General features: G+C 40.3%; 1 protein-coding gene across 1 annotated transcript in view; it reads left to right on the top strand.

Moving 5' to 3' along the window:
- The window catches only part of lrrc7 (leucine rich repeat containing 7), a 256,525-nt gene extending 240,294 nt beyond the window's left edge, over positions 1-16,231 (top strand). The window contains exons 21-24 of the mRNA XM_080196575.1: positions 1,874-1,966; positions 2,051-2,110; positions 10,663-10,737; positions 16,124-16,231. Coding sequence (XP_080052701.1) covers positions 1,874-1,966; positions 2,051-2,110; positions 10,663-10,737; positions 16,124-16,231 — 336 coding nt within the window. The remainder of the gene's footprint in view (positions 1-1,873; positions 1,967-2,050; positions 2,111-10,662; positions 10,738-16,123) is intronic.
- Positions 16,232-19,384: the final 3,153 nt, after the last annotated feature.

Raw genomic sequence — 19,384 nt, 5'->3', positions numbered from 1 at the left:
ACAGTGAAAGTGCAGAAAGAGAGTGCTGGGGTTGATTGTGGACCAAAAAGGAAACATAAACATGTCTGATGTACTAAATAAATATTTTGCATCTATCTTTACCAAGAAAGAAAATGCTGCCAAAGTTATCAAGAAGGAGGATATAACTGAGCTACTAAATAGGCTAAAAATTGATAATGAGGAGTTATTAGAAAGGCTGGCTGTATTTAAGTCACCAGAATCTTAAGGGATGTATCTGAAGGTGTTGAGAATGTAAAAGTGGAAATTGCAGAGGTACTGGTAATAATTCTTCATAGCATCCTTAGGTACAGTGGTGGTGCCGGAGCACTGGAGAATTGCAAACATTATACCTTCGTTTGAAAAAGATGTAAGAATAATTCCAGCAACTACAGACCAGTCAGTTTAACCTTGGTAGTAGGAAAGCTTTTAGAAACAAAAATCTTGGACGTAACTAATAGTCAGCTGAGCAAGTGTGTAATAATTAAGAAAAACAGGCATAGATCTACAAAAAGATGTATTGTGTTTAACTTGATTGAGACTTTTTATGAAGTAACAGAGAGGGTAAATGAAGGTAAATTAGTTGATGTGATCTATTTAGACTTTCAAAAAACGTAAAACATAATTAAATGTCAGCAAAGTTGAAACCCATGAAGTAAAAGGGTCAGTGGCAACGTTCATACAAAGTTAACTGAGTGACAGTGAACAGAATTGTGGTTAACAGTTATTTTGTGAAAGGAGCAGGATAAATAATGGGGTTCCCTAGGGATCACAATCAGGATCTCTACTTTTCTTACTTTATTAATGATCTAGATTTATGTGTACAGGGCACAATTTAAAATTTGTAGATGACATAAAACCTGGAAGCATTGTGAGCTGTCAGGAAGATAATGATAGACTTCAGGAGGACACAGTTGGCTAGTGGGGATGTGGAAGATAAAATTTAATAGTGTGTAAAGTGTCGCAATTGTTTAATTGCAAAATGATGTAATTTGGTCAGAGAAATAAGTAGAGGTAATATAAAATAAAGGATACAATTCTGAAGGAGGTGAAAAAACTGACAGACTTGAGGGTACATGTGCACAAAATGTTAAAGGTAGCAGGGCCTTTTGAGAGTTATTAAAAAGATATATCAAATTCAGGGCTTTATATTAGAGGCAGATATTACAAAAGCAATGATGAACCTTTGTAAAACGCTGCTTCAATCTCACCTGGAGTATTAGTTCCAATCCTGGACACTATATTTTAGGAGGTTTTAGCGAGAGTGTAAGCTTATGAGAGACTTAAGTTACATAGATAGATTGAAGAAGCTTGGGCTATTCTCCTTAAAAGAAAGGCTAAAAGAAGATTTGATTGAGGTGTTCTAAAGCATGAGGTGTTGAGACAGAGTAGACAGAAAAATTATTGCGATTGGCAGAATTGAGAACCAGAGGGCACAGATTTAAAATGACTGCCTAAAGAACCAAAGGCATCATGAAGAAAAACCTTTCACTCAATGATTTGGAATACATTGTCCGATTGTGTGATAAAGGTAGATTCGATCATAGCTTTCAAAAGGGAAGTGGATAAGCACCTGAGGAGCAGGGGGAAATAGGACCATTGAGAAAGGACAATGGAGATTGCTCTTGCAGAGAGCCAGTGTGAGCTTGATGGGCTAAATTGCATCCTCCTGTGCTGAAACTATTCTATGATTCTGTGGAACCTTCCTGACTTGTAGTGTCCAATTCCTTATTAGACAGTGGACTTTCTCACTGATCCAATAGAACTAACTACTAGATAAACTGCAATGTAATATAGAATAACAAACTTACATTTATTCCAGAATTGCCCGTATTGCTGCACTAACTATCCTGTGGTTGTTTACTTTTTAATTCAGTTTTGTGTAAGAATAGAGAAGAACCCGGGCCTTGGCTTCAGTATAAGTGGTGGAATAAGCGGACAAGGGAATCCTTTCAAGCCTTCTGATATGGTAATAAACAAAACATATGAAAGTGCAATTGCAATTGTCCCTGATCACTTACAGGCTACAGTAACATTGCACTACCCTCCATAGGTTGATGGCAACTATCAAAGGATGAGCAGAAGTCAGCTACAGATGGTAAAGGGAAATGGTGTAAGTCAGCGAAGTTGGTTCTTCATTAACAATAAATGGCATGCTTTATAACTCCTGAAATTGGGATTATTGTTTGCCTACATCATTTATTTTATTGATTAATCAAGCCATGATTTCCAAGTACTAAAATATCTCCAGTTAAGTATGTAGTCTAGAATTCATACTTTAACTGCCAGCCATACACAAAATCACAACTTGTTTACAGAAGTTTTCTGCCTGATGTTATTTTACCATTCACGTTAATCAGTTTATTTTAAATCACTTACCACCAGTGTCAAATTAACACAATCATAAAATCTAGTCACAATATATTTTTATTATTTGATGCAGCTGCATATGCTATGTGCCATGGTTACATTTTCACAAGGTCAATATTGCTCTGTAACAGTTTCCTACTTTTTGATATTGCAGTCCTTCTGTGTTCACACTTTGTAATAGTTTGAAGGAAACCACTCACACTCAGCAAGAATGTATACATTATTCGGTCTGGGGAATCAGCTATTTACTTTGTCATGGGGTCCCTTCTCCCATATAATCCTCCCTTCCCTTTGGACTGAGTGCTTGCATTGTAATTAATTCTTTTTGGTGTGTACTGTTGGAATGCTTCCTAAATATTAAATAACTGTAACAACTGTAATGGGCCTAAATAACTAGTCAAGAAGAATTGTGTTATATATGGGATGCTTGGATTGTAAGAATTACGAAAAAAAACTACAAGATAATCTTACTTAATACCAGCATCCTTCATACACTTTGAGAACCATATTAAAGTTGCACCAGTTTAGGAGATGGAATATCCAAGCTGCTACAACAAAAAGTCTGTTGTCAAAACACATCTTCTAAAACTACTATCCTATCCAAATTTGACCAACTGTGTTCAGTAAATGTGTGAGTGGTATTCTACATGTATGAGCTTGTATTCTGACTTTCAAGTACTATTAATGGGCAACTAAAAGGAGAAAGGAATTAGACATCAGGTAATAAAAATGGCCCTTAACTAGACTTTTGGAACAGTTAAATAGTGGCCAATGTCATACAGCCCATCACGGCTGTCAGCAAAGAACTGAGAAACTGGTGCTTAGCCAAATCTCTATTCATAGCAGCAGAACCAAAGAATCCCAGTCATGGCGATGTCAGAGAATCACAGCAAATGTGCTGGAGAATATATTCCATTAAACATTTCACTATACATGTTTTGTCACCAAGTTATCTCATGTGATGTCTCCGTATAACAAATAGCAACTAGGATTTCCTATCTCCTGTGTTTGGAGAATGTAGGAAGAATTATTTCTAGTAATACAGGTAGGAAATATCAAAGCACAGAAGAGTACCAAACAATCAGTACATAGTCTGTAAGAAGCATTAAGGTTTCAGGTAGGAGCTAAGGGAGATCTATTTAAAAGCAACTATTTAGTGAAATACACAGGGGTGAGAACCTACTGAGTTTTTTCCTAAGGATCAATTAAAGCTATGACCAAATGCTTCTGTACTGAAGTCAACCATTACTCTCATCCTGGGATGGATTTAATCCAGAAGTATGGTGGCTGGGCCGACATAATTGTGGGATAAGCCCCACATCGGTCTCCCAGTGGCAACAGAACTTCCCTCAGTTAATTTGTTTGGCAGATGGGGCCAATGCAGGATTCCCAGCAGCTGGCATTGGGGTCATTTAGGCTCATAATCCAAATGGCAGTCATCATCCCTGAACCCACCGCTATTTAGTGGGTATGGCTTTCCCACACCTTCAGGAGGCAACCCAGCAGAGTAGCCAGCAGCCTCCTGGAGGGATTCTTGTTAGGCACTCTATGTCTGATTGAGAGACCCAGCAATGGGCAGGGGACTCACCCTGCTGAACTTGCCTCTGAACCCCTCCTCCCATTTTCCTGTGATGTCCATCTCTCCCTCACTTATCTTTGGTCTGGGTCTCATGATGACCTTGGGCACCTCGTTGATCTAGTTGCGCTATTCCTACTGGATTGGTGGCAACGATGAGATTCCGTGCTATCTTCCTGGCACGCCGTGCTGATCGACCAGTGTGGCAAGCTGATACGATTACGCCCGAAGTGCATTAACGATGAGAAAACCGGATCAATCTGCGCTAGTCGGTCAGGCATGATCTGGACTGCAATCATTCCAAACTCAGTCATCTTTTTGGAGAGTGTTGAATTGCGCGACAGTACTGAATGAGCAGGGCCTAAACACAATGTTGGGCCCAGATGCAGAGCAGATGCCATTTCCCAAGGGCACCCCAAGGTCACAGTGCACTGTGAGACCCCCCCTCCCTCGGACATCGGGATCTCCCCTCATTGGCGGAATGTTTCCCTACCTCTCGCTGACATGGATTACCGGAATCAGGGCATAGGAGCCTCCCAATTGGTCCCAATGTCTGACCCCCGACAGGTCCCCCCATCATGTCCCCATTCATGTGCCACCCCTGCACAAACCTCAGCATAGCTTCCCCTCCACTAACCCCCTCATCATTACCGCTCTCATCATAGCCCCCACTCAAGCCCCACCCCCATCCCCATAGGCTCAACCGCCTCGGTACTGCCCTTCGTATACTAGCAGTGCCTAACTAGCATTGCCAAGGTGCCTGGTGGGCATTGCCAATTGGCAGGTGGGCACTGCCTGATGGACACTGGCAGGCCATGCCGCTGACCATGCAGGGGACATCAATGGCCTTCAAGACCCCTTACATGGCCATCGCAGTGGAAACCAGTAGTGATTTTCACTGTTCTTGCACCACACCTGATGATCAGAAGATCCTGGGAGCTGGGACAATCCGGTGTTGAACAGGGTAAGCGTATTTAAATACTATTTAAATATGCTAATTGGCCTCGCGCCCTTTTAAATGCTACTTTAAATATGCTAAATGGCCTTGCACCCTTTGCGAGTGTGATCCAGTTTGCACCAGTTGAAAAGGAACAAGAAGATTGCAAACTGTTTGGCGCTGAGCACAAAGCAGATTTTTAGGCCAACACACTATTTTCCCGAATCAGCACAATCTGCGCAAGATGCGGCGAGGTCAGAAAATCACCCCCATTATTTTGAGGTAGGATCCACTGTGGTGGAACATTGTGCACCACACAATGTAGCCACACAATGTGAAAAACTCTTGCATCAGGATAACAGACAAGAGCAATATTGCTCCTCAGATGAGGATGAATAGGATGTGCCTCAGTACGAGGATATGAATGTGTAAAAGCCTCCAATGGATATCAGGACCATGGAGAGACATGCCAAAGATATCAAGGGGTGATCTTTAAGATGGAAGAATCTATGTGACCATTGTAAAGACATATTTGCCTGCTCAGGATGTCTATCAACCCTTGCAGCGTCCCCCCACCCCACCTGAGGAGTACATCTGCGACTGTGTTCACAACCACCCAGAATAGCAAGAGGAGTGGATGTCTATCACAAACACATGCTACAGAAAACTTACCCAGGAGGATTGATGCCTGTGGACCTATGTTAAGCAGCCTATCAGAGATCTCAGAACCTGCACTATAGATTCTTGATTTCACATAAAGTATGTCAGTTGTCCTGTAGAACATAATCTCAGTCAATCTCCTTGATACTGCACATAATGGAGCATCTGCGGAGGTGACTTCTTTCTTTCTCTCACAGACTGGCAAACGTCAAAATGGACACATGTGAACATTCAATAAAGACCGGTTGCAAACACACAACACCTTAGTCTCCTACATCCTGACACTGCTTGAGTGTTAAGCATGGGCAGCGGGTCACAGTGGTTAGCACTGCTGCCTCACAGCGCCAGGGATCCAGTTCAAGTCCCAGCTTGGATCACTGTCTACAGAGTCTGCACATTCTCCTTATGTCTGCGTGGGTTTCCTTCAGGTGCTCTGGTTTCTTCCCACAGTCCAAAAGACGTGTTGGTTAGGTGCATTGGCCATGCTAAATTCCCCTTCGGTGTACCCAAACAGACACCGGAGTGTGGCAACTAGAAGATTTTCACAGTAACTTCATTGCAGTGTAAATGTAAGCCTACTTGTGACTAATAAATAAACTTCTAAAAACTTTAAAACTTTAAACTTTAACTATTTAGTTACGTCTCAGACAAATCAAGTCCCAAAAGAAAGGTTAATGATGAGCACATGAATTAAATGAAAACAATATATTATGCAATATTTATGTACAACAAAGTGGATTTTATAAAATCAGCTTTGTTCTCTCATAAATTCTTAGGTTTCCTACTGTTACCACTACATCTAGGTGAAACATCAGCAGCTGAGGTCGATGCTGACAACTGAGCGTGACGTCCTTTTACTGCGAAGGCTTTGCTAGGAGGCTGTGGAGATCCAAGGCCTTGAAGGCCCACTGGTTAATGTCATGCCCAGATGCAAGGGTAACCTCCTCAACTATACATGTTGGAGGCAATGGGGTCAATGGCAGGGGGATGAGAACAGGCTGCTCACCCTATAGGTGTCCTCAGAGGAAGCTCCAGGGCAGCTGGCACACACTTTTCATCAATCAGGATGCGCAATTTACTCCCCTGTCTCCCTGAGGAAAAGAGGCACCTGGAGGAAGGGCAACTTGGTTCATCACCCTCCTGTACAAAGCATGTAGCTAGAGGGATATATTGCAGGTCAGAGTGCATGTGGGACGATTACTTGACTTGGCTTTTCACAGCAACCTCTAACCTCACCATGTGCTCATATGTCTGAGGCATGACAAAATGCATGGCTTGCATGGATTTCTCCATAGTCCATGCAAAATTGCACCTAACCCCTGGCATCTTTGCCGTATGTTTCCTTAAGCACTGTTACATTTCCAGCAGACTTTTTGTAGCCACAACCAAGGGCCCATCATCAGCATAGGGCTCAGCTGGGCCCTATTTCCAACAGGCACATCCCAGCAGTTGAGGGAGTCTGAGATCTCAGCTGTCACAGCCTCCCTCAACTGCTGGGATGTGCCTGTATTGTACTCACAGGAATGTGGATATGATTCTAAATACAGCCCCTTCATAGAGCAGCTGAGGGTGCAGGAGGGGTTGATGATGGTGCATCCCCGGGTCACTGGTGTCATCATTCCTAGAGATGGTTTTCAGTCTCCTGGAATGGCTGAGTCCTAGGTTTAGATTGTAGGGCCTGTGGACGAGAACAAAAATAAATATGTGAAGCTCCACAGAGTTTCTGGGCACAGCATAATTCCTCATGTGGACCTGAGCACACATAATGGCAGCACTAGGTTTGATGTATCTTACTGTGACGTCTTACCAATCCAGCCTTGCTATCAGCTACAGCTCGACCGCCCTGTCCTCCTGTAATCTGGAGGGATTCTCTGGAGTGAGCACCTTGAGATCGGGCAACCTCTGTCCAACTTTGGATTATGGATTTATTTGTCCTGAGGTAGAAAGTTGAGACTTATTGACTTGACAAATGCCAACTGATCTCCTTATTTGTATGCATCTCCACCACATTGGACTGTCAATGTGTCAAGTTGCATCCAATTGCTTATTTAAGCCAAACAGTAATGTGTTGGCTTCAAGCTCTATGCGGTCATCAGGCTCATCTTGCATTCACTGGCCTAAACTACTTGCACATTCACACAAATATATAACCTGATACATGAGAAGCAATCCCATGCCACTGTGATACTTAACCAGGCATATAGAATGAGGTCATTGACCCTTTTTCCTGCACTGTACCATTTCCAGGAGACCCACCATTGTGAACCTCCTCTGAGATCTCCGTCCTGGCTGCCTTGGTCAGGCAAGAGGATTTCCTGTTCCCATTGCTTGGAAAGAGCACCTCCCTCTGCTCTGTAACAGCTTGCTGTGGAATGTGTAGGAAAGCATCACTGAAACATGGAGCAATTCCATGTCTTTGTTCCAACATCTCCAAAGTGACATGGAAAATTCTTGGATTTGATGGGGTTGGTGAGTGAGGTGGGGGGTCCAGGACAGTACTGATTAATAAGGGGAGTGATAGGAGGAGGGGTGGAGTTCGAAGGGGCTTGAGGAGGATGAAGGGCTCCAGAGGGCAAAAGGCTCAGACTTTGACCCTATGTCGGCCAATGCTGGGTTTGAACAAACATCAAACAATGGCATCACAAGAAAGCCATAAATTGATTGGCTGGTAAATAACTTCTATTAGGGAGTATCTGTAAACAGCAGGAATTTAGAAAAACGTGATTTTTAAAATAACCCTTATTGGCTATCTTATAATTAATTAATTATGAGGCACAAGCATCCTTTTTTTAAGAATCATAAAGCTGTCAGTGTATGAAAGTTCAGATATCTCAGCAAACACAACATTTTCCTGTTATTGCCAAGATGAGCGTTACTTTAAACAGTGCATGCATCTTAATATCTTGTATTACTTCACTTTCAAGCTTAAAATTTGCATAGTTTTAAAATATTACATAGGAAAATAGAAAGCATACTATGAAAAGGTCATTTAGTCAATTTAGCCTACACCATCCTATTTATGATTATTATCCCAAAGACTCCTCTCCACCATCATCAACAATTACTAATTTTCTGCTTTAAGAACTATTCTAAAACAACTCTGAAACAAGTGCTGTCATAATCTCAAAATCTTTCTTTGCAAACTCTATGCTAATTTCCTTTTAAAAGTATGAATCAACCCAATGTCTTATCTTCTCTGAAGATTAATTTTCTCTATTTTGTAACCTTGTTTGATATTTTTAAATTTATACTTATGTGTTCATATGTTCAACTGTGAATAGTCAGAGTCTTTTTCCCAGGGTTGAAGAGTCAATTACTCAGGGGCATAGGTTGAAAGTGAGAGGGGGAAAGTTTAAAAGAGATGTAAGGGGCAAGTTTTTCACACAGACGAAGGTGAATGCCTCGAACTTGCTGCCGGAGGAGGTGGTGAAAGCAAATTCTATGATAAATGAATAGGCAGGGAATAGAGGGATATGGACCACATAGAGGCAAGAAAATATTAGATGAGAGAGGCATCTGTGTTGGCACAAACTTGGTGGGCTGAAGATCCTGTTTCTGTGCTGTTCTTTGTTCTTTATTTATCTTAAAGACTTGAATCATGTTCACACCTAAATTAATGAATAGAAATAATGATTCTTGTTTCATGGAAATATTACCCTATATTTATCTACATAAGAATCCGTCTCAGCTGTTTAGATAATTGTTCAAAGTCTTTCTGAAGATAATGAACCTTTCTGCTTAATACTTAGCCACATGGCTTTGTGTTCACAATCGTAAATAGCTTTCCATCTATAGTTATCCTTATGATTTTCAGTCTGTTTTATAACCAGTTCTTCTTAAGGGAAAAAAAATCAATGCAGCATTGTTAATTTTCCTGGGAGCCTTTTCTGTATATCTACAAATCTAAGGGAGGGAGGAATCACTTGCATTCTAGTGAATTTTCACGAATGAATCATGACTGCAAGCTACGTTGTATAAATTTATGAATAGCAGATAATATGTTACACTTTCTGACTGGCAAGAAAGTCTAGAAATGCATCAAGGATTTAATTCCATTTTGATTTTCCTGTATTAATTCTTGTTTAATTATTTGTCATGCCACTGGCCACAGTAAATAATTGGAAGCAGCTATTTTAATAATTGATTGCATATAGGAAATTTCTATGATTGATAGCTGATAGAACAAGAACATGGTTGCACTTTCACTATCTATTTAGTTACATTAATTGTTGTCTACATGGAACCTTTCAGAATTTTAAAACACATAGGTGCCAATTTTAGATACAACACTAGGATTCAGTTCAAAAGTGTCATTATAACACAACAGGCTGTAACACAACTAAACTGTAAATATAATAGCCAAAATATTATTAAAAGGCATCATGAAAACAGTGTTTAGTACTGTTGCCTCACAACGCCAGGGACTTGGGTTCAATTCCGGCCTCAGGTGACTGTCAGGCGACACATTCTTCCTGTGTCAGTGTGGGTTTCCTCCTCGTGCTCCGGTTTCCTCCCACACTCCAAAGATGTGCAGGTTAGGTTGATTGGCCATGCTAAATTGTCCCTTTGTGTCAGGAGGACTAATGGTTAATACATGGGGTTACAGGAATAGGGCCTGGGTCGGATTGTTATTGGTGTAGGCTCGATGGGCCGAAAGGCCTCCTTCTGCACTGTAGGGATTCTATAATTTCAATCATTCTTCCACAAAAGCAAAATGTTATTTATTCTAAATTTTTTTTAAAATCAATTTTCAGTCTTATGTATTTTTGCACAAAAATTCTTTACTTTTGAGAATCTTTTGCTCAGTCACTTAAGAAATGTCAGTGCAAGAAACTGGAACATTTATTATGGACACAAAGCAATAGCGCCAAACAGTCTAAAAGTCAGATGGAGAATAACGTTCCTTTCAGATGCCCTCAACTCAAATGAACGCCTCTATTAAACTAGGTTAACATTTTTCATTCCCCACACCAGCCAACCCCCCTCCTCTGTAAAGGATACGAAAATGAAATGCTATAGATATGGGAAATATGAAATAAAAGTAAAATAATAGTATTATACCTTGCATCTCATTTTAATTCATAATGAAGTCAAGCCATAACTCTCACTCTTGCTTCAACAGGGTATCTTTGTTACTAGAGTGCAACCCGATGGACCAGCATCCAATCTGTTACAGCCTGGAGACAAGATCCTTAAGGTGAAGTGGATAGTTTAGAAATTCCAGTGGGAATAAAATTATCAATTTAATTGTGTGGGCCTATGCCAGTCATAACTCCTACAGAAAGATAACTTTTATTCCATTCTATCAATCCTACATCCCAAGTGAGAAAGAATATTTGCTGTTCTGTGTTATGACCCAATTTTTAAGGTGTATTTATGGTGTTTATAACCTTGGAAATGCTTCAAACAGATTGAAAATTAGGTCCGTACATTACACTTATGACAATGGTTGGGGCATGTGAAGTCAAGAGGACAGATAACTGAATGTATAGAAAATTGGCTAAAAGGAATAGAAAGTTGAGAGCAGGGATAAAGCAAAGTTGTTCAGATTGGATGAGGGTAGAAAGTGCTGTTCCGGAAGGATTAGTGCTGGAATCAGTGTACAATTTAGTGTTATTATAGGGACAAGTAATTCAATATCAAGGAAGAAGGCAATGTAATATAAGGAGACATTAAACATTTTCAGAATGGGCAATTAACTGACAAATGAATTTTAACATAGATAAATGTGAGGTGATGCACTTTGTGAAGAAACATGACCTACACCTTAGAAAATTGAATTGGGTCAAAGAGCAAAGGGATGAAGGGATACAGATAAACAAATTATTAAAACCAGCATTGCAGGTGAGAAAAGTAGTGGAAATTGCTAACAAACACAAAATTATTTCTAGAGGCATAGAGTTAAAAAGCAGTGAAGTTACCTTAAAACTGGTCAGGATGCTCCAAATGAGTAATGTACATAGTTTAAATCTCCAAACTATGAAAAAAGGACATAGAAACATGGAAGAAGTGCAACCATACAACAGCCAGGGCCATAAGGGGGGAAGTTGTTGTTGGGGGGAAGTGATCGGTGGGGTGAACTTGCTGCCACTCTGCAATTGGGATTGGTGGGAGAGGGAGGGAGGAGGTGATTGGTGGTGGGGGGCAGGTAGGCGGGGAGATCAGAGCTGGACAGAGGGGAGAACATAGACACTAACCCATAGAGATCCGGGTGGCCAACGATCGGGGGAGGGCGAGGGAGGGTGGAGGGGAGCGGGTTGGAAGGCCAGCGAGCAGAGGGTTGCGGGGCTGACCAGCAATCGGGAGGTCGACAGTGGTCGACTTTGAACATAAGAACATAAGAAATAGGAGCAGGAGTAGGCCATCCAGCCCTTCAAGCTTGCTCCGCCATTCAATAAGATCATGGCTGATCTGAAGTGGATCAGTTCCACTTTCCCACTTTCTCCCCATAACCCTTAATTCCCTTGTCTGTCAAAAACCTAACTGCCCGTGACTTAAATATATTTAGCGAGGTAGCCTCCACCACATCAATGGGCAGAGAATTCCAGAGATTCACCACCCTTTGAGTGAAGAAGTTCCTCCTCAGCTCCAATCTAAACTGACCCCCCCCTTACCTTGAGGCTGTGCCCTCTAGTCCTGCTATCCTTTCTAAGTGGGAAGTATCTCTCTCCCTCTACCCTATCCATCCCTTTCATTATCTTATACATCTCTATAAGATCCCCCCTCATCCTTCTAAACTTCAACGAGTACAGACCCAGTCTATTTAGTCTCTCTTCATAGTCCAACCCCCTCATCTCCGGTATCAGCCTAGTGAGCCTCCTCTGCACTCCCTCCAAGGCCAATATATCCTTGCGCAAGTGCGGCGACCAAAACTACACACAGTACTCCAGCTGTGGCCTCACCTGTACCCTGTACAGTTGCAGCAAGATCTCCCTGCTTTTATATTCTATCCCCCTCGCGATAAAGGCCAGCATTCCATTCACCTTCTTGATCGCCTGCTGCACCTGCAGACTGGGTTTTTGCGACTCATGCACAAGGACCCCCCAGGTCCCTCTGCACCGTAGCATGCTGCAGCTTTTTGCCCTTTAAATAGTAATCCCTCCTATTATTTCTGCCAAAGTGGATAACATCACACTTACTAACATTATACTCCATCTGCCAGGTCCTCGCCCACTTGCTCTGCCTATCCAGATCCCTCTGCAGACTTTCCACACCCTCCACGCAATTTGCTTTACCACTCATCTTCGTGTCATCAGCAAATTTTGTCACCCTACACTCAGCCCCCTTCTCCAGATCATCTATATAAATAGTAAATAGCTGAGGGCCCAGCACCGATCCCTGCGGCACTCCACTAGTCACCAACCGTCAATCAGAGTAGCACCCATTGATACCAACTCTCTGCTTCCTATTAGACAACCAATCCTCTATCCACGCTAACACCTTACCCCCAACTCCATGCACCCTAACCTTCTGTAGCAACCTTTTGTGAGGCACCTTATCAAATGCCTTTTGAAAATCTAGAAACACCACGTCCACTGGTACCCCTCTGTCTACTGCACTAGTCACATACTCATAGAAATCCAATAAATTCGTCAAACACGACTTCCCCTTAACGAATCCATGCTGTGTCTGCTCTATCAAATCATTCCTTTCTAGGTGCCTCGCTATTTCTTCTTTGATGACGGATTCAAGCATTTTTCCAACTACAGACGTTAAACTAACCAGCCTATAATTCCCTGCCTTTCGTCTGCTACCTTTTTTAAACAGCGGAGTAACATTAGCCATTTTCCAATCTTCCAGCACTTCCCTGGAATCCAGTGAATTTTGGTAAATAATCACTAAGGCATCTACTATCACCTCTGCCATTTCCTTCAGAACTCTGGGATGCATTCCATCCGGTCCTGGGGACTTGTCCACCTTCAGTCCCATTAGTCTATCTTTGTCATGCTGATCTCGGTGCTGACAGATTGACATATGCGCAGTGGCCCACTCAGCACTATGCTGCCAGCCTCTCAGGTGGGAAGAGGCCCTGCACACCACTTACCAGAGTGAATCCTGCTGAGGCACTCTGCAATGCTCAGAGTGTCAGAGATTCATTCTGGTAAGTGGTCCTGTTCTGCATGTTAAGATTCCAGTGGCAAGCAGGACAGAAAAATCCCAACCTGGGTTCGCGTCCCATGCCAGGACTTACTGGCCATAGAAGGTGCATTCATAATAAGGCTGAATAGGTTGATTGCCAATCCCACAATATGTCTATGGTAAGGATGGGAGAGTCCAGTGGTCAGCCAGAACCTGCACAAGGTAACTACAAACCACAATAGTCCTTTTCCAAGTGTAATCATAGAACACCATATGGAAATCCATTGTTGTCAATTTCCGATTAGAGCATGGCACTTGAAGAAAAAGGGAGAGATATGCAAGAGTAACTGACCCAGTTGTCAGGGTAACACCTTGGGTGAGACAGTGTAATGATTCTGTTAGTGGATTAATAATCCAGAGGGCAGCACAGTAGTACAGTGGTTAGCACTGCTGTTTCACAGTGCGAGGGACCCGGGTTCAATTCCCAGCTTGGGTCACTGCTCGAGTGGAGTTTACATGTTCTTCAAGTGTCTGTGTGGGTTTCCCCCGGTTTCCTACCACATTTTGAAAGATGTGCTGGTCAGGTGCATTGACCTGAACAAGTGCCGGAGTGTGGCAACTAGGAGAATTTCATAATAACTTCCATTGCAGTGTTAATGTAAGCCTTATTTGTGACTAATAAATAAATTTTTACTTTAATGCTCTGGGCGCTCAGATTTAATCCTACACAGCAGTTAATGAAATTCAAACGCAACTATTAATTCTGCAATCATAAAGCAAAATAAGTCATCTTTACCAGGGCTGGCCTACCAGTGACTGCAGACCCACATAATGTGAGTTGACTCTTAACTCCCCTCTTAAACTACAGTTCAAGGGCAGTTAGGGAAAGGAAACAAACGCTGGCCTCACCTATGAAGGAAACAACCAATGAATTAATAAAAAAGCATTTGACTAAGTATGTCACCAAGGTGCCTAATCAAACTAAATCAATGGGGATCTGGGAAACTCTCCATGGTCAAAGTCATATTTGGCACAATGTTGGGAGGCCAATCATCTTAGATTCAGTACATTTCTTCAGGAGGTCAACACTTCCCAAACACACAACTTTCACACCTAGAAAGACAAGTGTAGCTGAGGCATAGGAACATCTCCACGTTCCCTCTCCTGTTACACCATCCCAATGTATATCACTATTCCTTCACTGTCATTGGTTTAAAATCCCAGCATCCCCACCTAACAGCATTATAGGAGTATCTTTAGGATATAGACTGCAATGGTTTAAGAAACTGATCACCACCACCTTCTGAAAGGCAACTAGAGTTGCACTTTTTTTTAATTAAGATTATTTATTAGTGTCACGAATCAGCTTACATTAACACTGCAATGAAATTACTACTAAAAGTAAATACTACACTTTGGCAGTAATGCTTACATCTTAGGAATGAATTTCAGGGCAGAGCCACTGTAAATATTTAAGAAAAGATTTGTTTTTGGAGATGTACATGTTTGTGATATCCTCATTTTTTAGATTATGAAAATATAAAAAAATCAAAGATTATGGGGAGGATTTTGTGGCATCAGTGACAGCTCGCCATAGCCCAGCAACAGAATCTTCTGGTCCTACCATTGTCAGTGGAATTTCCCCTTGAATGCACCCCTTGCTTCCAGGAAACATAGGAAAAAGACATGCTGGTGCATTGGTTATGCTAAATTCTCTCTCAGTGTACCTGAACAGGTGCTGGAGTGTGGCGAGGAGGGGATTTTCACAGTAATTTCATCATAGTATTAATATAAGCCTACTGGTGACACTAATAAATAAACTTTTTCTAAAAAAACACTGAAAGATACTGCTGGCATGAATGGCTGGAATGTTCTGGCCTATATTTACCTTATATTGAGGACTGAATGGGACATGTTTTTCACCTCAGTGACCTGATACTGCCTAGAATAATAGAGCAATTGAGAGAGGCCGATATAAAATGAGTTTGGGAAACTTTAATCCAGCTTCTGCTATGTCTGGGCCAGCAGCACAAAAATATCCCTCCTTGGCAAAAGAGGCCACAACAATGACTGTTATAGAAGCTGTCACTCTATTACACTAGAGAATATACCTTTAAAATTGCAAGGGCAAACTGTTGGCACAAAAATTGGAGTTGTCAGTTGCATCTAATTTGTACTGTAATGCCTAGTTAACATCATATATTTCCATGATCATCGAAAGCACTATATAGGTTATGGATATTCATTTCAGTTGGCTACACAGCTACTTCATGATGCAGAGCAATGCCAACAGTGTGGATTCAATTCCCCTACCAGGTGAGATTATTTATAAAGATATGCCTTCTCAATCTTGCACTTTGCCTGACGTGTGGTGAGCCTCAATTTAGAACACGATCAGTCAACTCTCCCTCCCAAAGTGGAAAGCAACCTATCGTCATCTAGAACTTTGAACTGTTTACTTTTAATTTATTCTTTATAAATGTGTGTATTTTCCTTTTTTGTAGGCCAATGGACACAACTTCATACACATGGAACATGAAAAAGCAGTCTCACTTCTTAAGAGTTTCCAGAATACTGTGGATCTGATAATCCAACGTGAGATTCCAACCTAGAACTTGACATATTTTTCAATAGAAAAATGTTTAAATTAAGATCAAAACTCTTCACTGCAGCTTCCTTTGAGGAAAGCCAGGCAATTTCTTTTCCTTTTTTTGCCAATTGCTGGACCAATGGCAACACTAGTGCCAAACTTATTATAAGATACTTATCTACCAGTATTACAATGTTTAGTATTTTATCTTCACAAATTTATCATTTATGAGATTGATGTTTATGTGGTGACTTTACATCCTGTCAGCAAGAGGCTGTGAAATGGCAGGTCATTTGGTGCAAACACTTAACTATATATTATAATATTATTAATAATTATAATATATATCATTCATTCTCAGAGTGATTTTTTTTTGTTAGGTACCTGAGCACCAAAAGCACACATGCTCTTTAGGTATTGCACCACCATTAAACACTGCCTCAATCTTGTATATGCCTCTTTTTTGTAGAAAGCAAAAATACATCAACAAATGCAGTCAATTGTGTACTGAGAAATTTAAAGCTATTTTCTTATCAATTAATATCTTAAAAGAATTTGGACACAAAGGAGGGTTCAACAAATGATGTTATCTGTTCCATGAAAAGCAACCAGAAATTACACTCAGATGGGAATTCCAAGATGCTTCTGTACCCATCTACAAAACAAGGCAAAAAGTGTCCCCCCGCTTTAAGTTGCCTTCCTTCATACAAAGTACCTAAAGCAGAAGGGAAGTCAAGACAGAGGAAATGAAATTTCCGTTAGCTTCTATTTCATTGTCTTTTTCAAAAATAACAGATAGATATAAAAAGTAAAAACATCTTTATAAACACATGTTGATGAGTTAATAATTAATAGAGCTCTCAGCAAAACTTGATCTCTTTAAATTTTTCTCTCATTTAACATTCATGAGAAATAATTGATTTTAAGTCATGGGTGTACCACAATGGTCAAATTCTTCAGCAGAACCTGTCAAGCACAAAGGTTATATAGGAGGATAACTGAAAATTTACCCCCTTCTCCTTTTCCTGTACCCACATATCAACAGATGACAGCCCAGCACCAGAATGGAAAATGTACCTTCTGTGGGTTTTCACTATAAAATGTAACATAAGCAAAAGCTTGCCCTGAACCCAGGGTGCCCTCCTTATTGACCTGTATATATCCAGGGAAGAAAGTGCCATACCAAGTTTCAAGTTTGCCTCATTGCATGAAGTTAGATTTGAACAGTCAGCAGATATATAAGTGATACAGCCCACAGGCTGAGTTTACTGGAATCATTCTAGGCTCTTTAAGTAGGAACAGGCAATAACTAAGTGTGCTTTGTAAAGATACATGTAACTAACATCACCGCCAAATGTAAGCTTCATAATATGCCTCAAGCATATTATTATAAATATTGCATCCATTCTCTTTTATTTTACTTAAAAATATATTTGCTAACATTTTCTGGTTTGGTGAATATTTCTTCAGTTTATAATTATGAAGAATTAATTGCACTTTGAGAGTTGGAGCGTCATTTTCCATTTTATTAAAAAATTTAAATCTTTTGATTTTTAAATACTTTTGGAAAATATGTTTTTGATATAATGTCTCCTTCTCGCTGCTGTATTAATTATCTATATAAATAATGTTCTGATTCCAGCAGATGACTTAGCTAAATCAATGCACAAAAGGATTAAACGTGGATGATCAACACATTTCGCAGAGCTTAACAGCTTAATATAGAATTGAAACTCTAATTAATTTTTTTGACAAGTGCCAGTTTATATTGTAGTACCTGAGATTTAATAACAATGTACAATTTTTTTTTAAAAAAGCAAAATAATCATTTTAAAACATTTCCTCCAGTCAGATGAGGTTAGTGAAAAGGAACTGGGCAAATTTATTGATAGTGAATTTGTCAAGTGTTCCAAAAGTAAATCTTTTAATTTATAATCTATTAACATGAATATGCAGTGTGTTTAGGCAGTTAGAATATACAAAATATGTTGCAAAGTATATACTCAAAATTAACCCTTTCAACACTAATATTATGGCAATAAAGATACTCACACATCAAAAACTTTTATACTAAGCAAACAAATACTAAGCTCACAACTCAATTAAATTTTTTTTTTCCTTATTGCCACAATTGTCTCATATTCTCAATCTGTGATCTGTAACCATTTATTATATCTAATGTGACCTTTCCTATCCCAAAAGATTTGACTGGCACCATGGCTCAGTTGGTAGCAACCTCATCTCTTGAGTCTGAGCCCCATCTGGCAACTTAAGCACAAAGCCAGGCTGTCACTCCAATTCAATCTTTAGTGCTACACAGTTAGAGATGCTGTCTATCTGATGAGGTTAAACTGAGGCCCTGCCTGCCCTTGGAGGTGGATGTAAAAGATGGCATGAATCTTAGAAATAGTGGGGGAATTTATCCCCAACATCCTGGTCAATGTTTATCCTTCAAGTAGCATCACTAAATCACAGTACATTGTCATTATCGTGTTGCTGTCTGTGAAAGTTTGCTGTGTACAAATTGGTTGCCACTTATCTGATGTTGCAACAGTGACTACACTTCAAACATACACTTCATTGGTTATAAAGTGTTTTTGGGCATCCTACATAAATGACAAGGTTTTCTTTTTATGAATTAACTACTTAATATTCCCTTTTTCTTCTTTACTCTTGGTTCTGTTCTTCATTTTAGCAACTAGGTAATTTAGTAATGAGCCAAAAGATTTGTAACCTGTGAGTGCCTGGGCAAATAAAAAGAAAATCGGGGGGGTGGTATGCCAGTATTGTGATGGGTTAAATTTTGTTTGTTAAAGGATGAAAATAAATCAATCCCCATAGTTAAGAATTACTTTTTTCCACAGACCAAACCTAGTGTGCAATATTTCCTTCAATGTATGAGGCACCTGCAACTTCAGATTTCTGTCATTACTGCAATGGTGATTAATTCACATCCGAACATCATCTTTATTCAGTACCCAGCTACACAGTTTTTAATAAAGCAAGTATTTACAGCTTTTTATTTTGCTAATTTAAAATAGGCTTAAATCTACTACCTCGCTTTTAAGTCTATTATTGTAACTGCATGTATATCAATACTTGATACAATTTATTGCCTTTATGGAAATTCACTGTAGGTACAACTGCTTATGCATAACCAACAGCAAACAAACAC

The sequence above is a fragment of the Carcharhinus amblyrhynchos genome, chromosome 9 (assembly GCF_965287045.1).
Source record: "Carcharhinus amblyrhynchos chromosome 9, sCarAmb.v2.hapA, whole genome shotgun sequence".
In the NCBI taxonomy this organism is placed as follows: domain Eukaryota; kingdom Metazoa; phylum Chordata; class Chondrichthyes; order Carcharhiniformes; family Carcharhinidae; genus Carcharhinus; species Carcharhinus amblyrhynchos.
The sequence above is the reverse complement of the archived record's forward strand: the minus strand, read 5'-3'. Positions and strand labels throughout refer to the sequence as shown.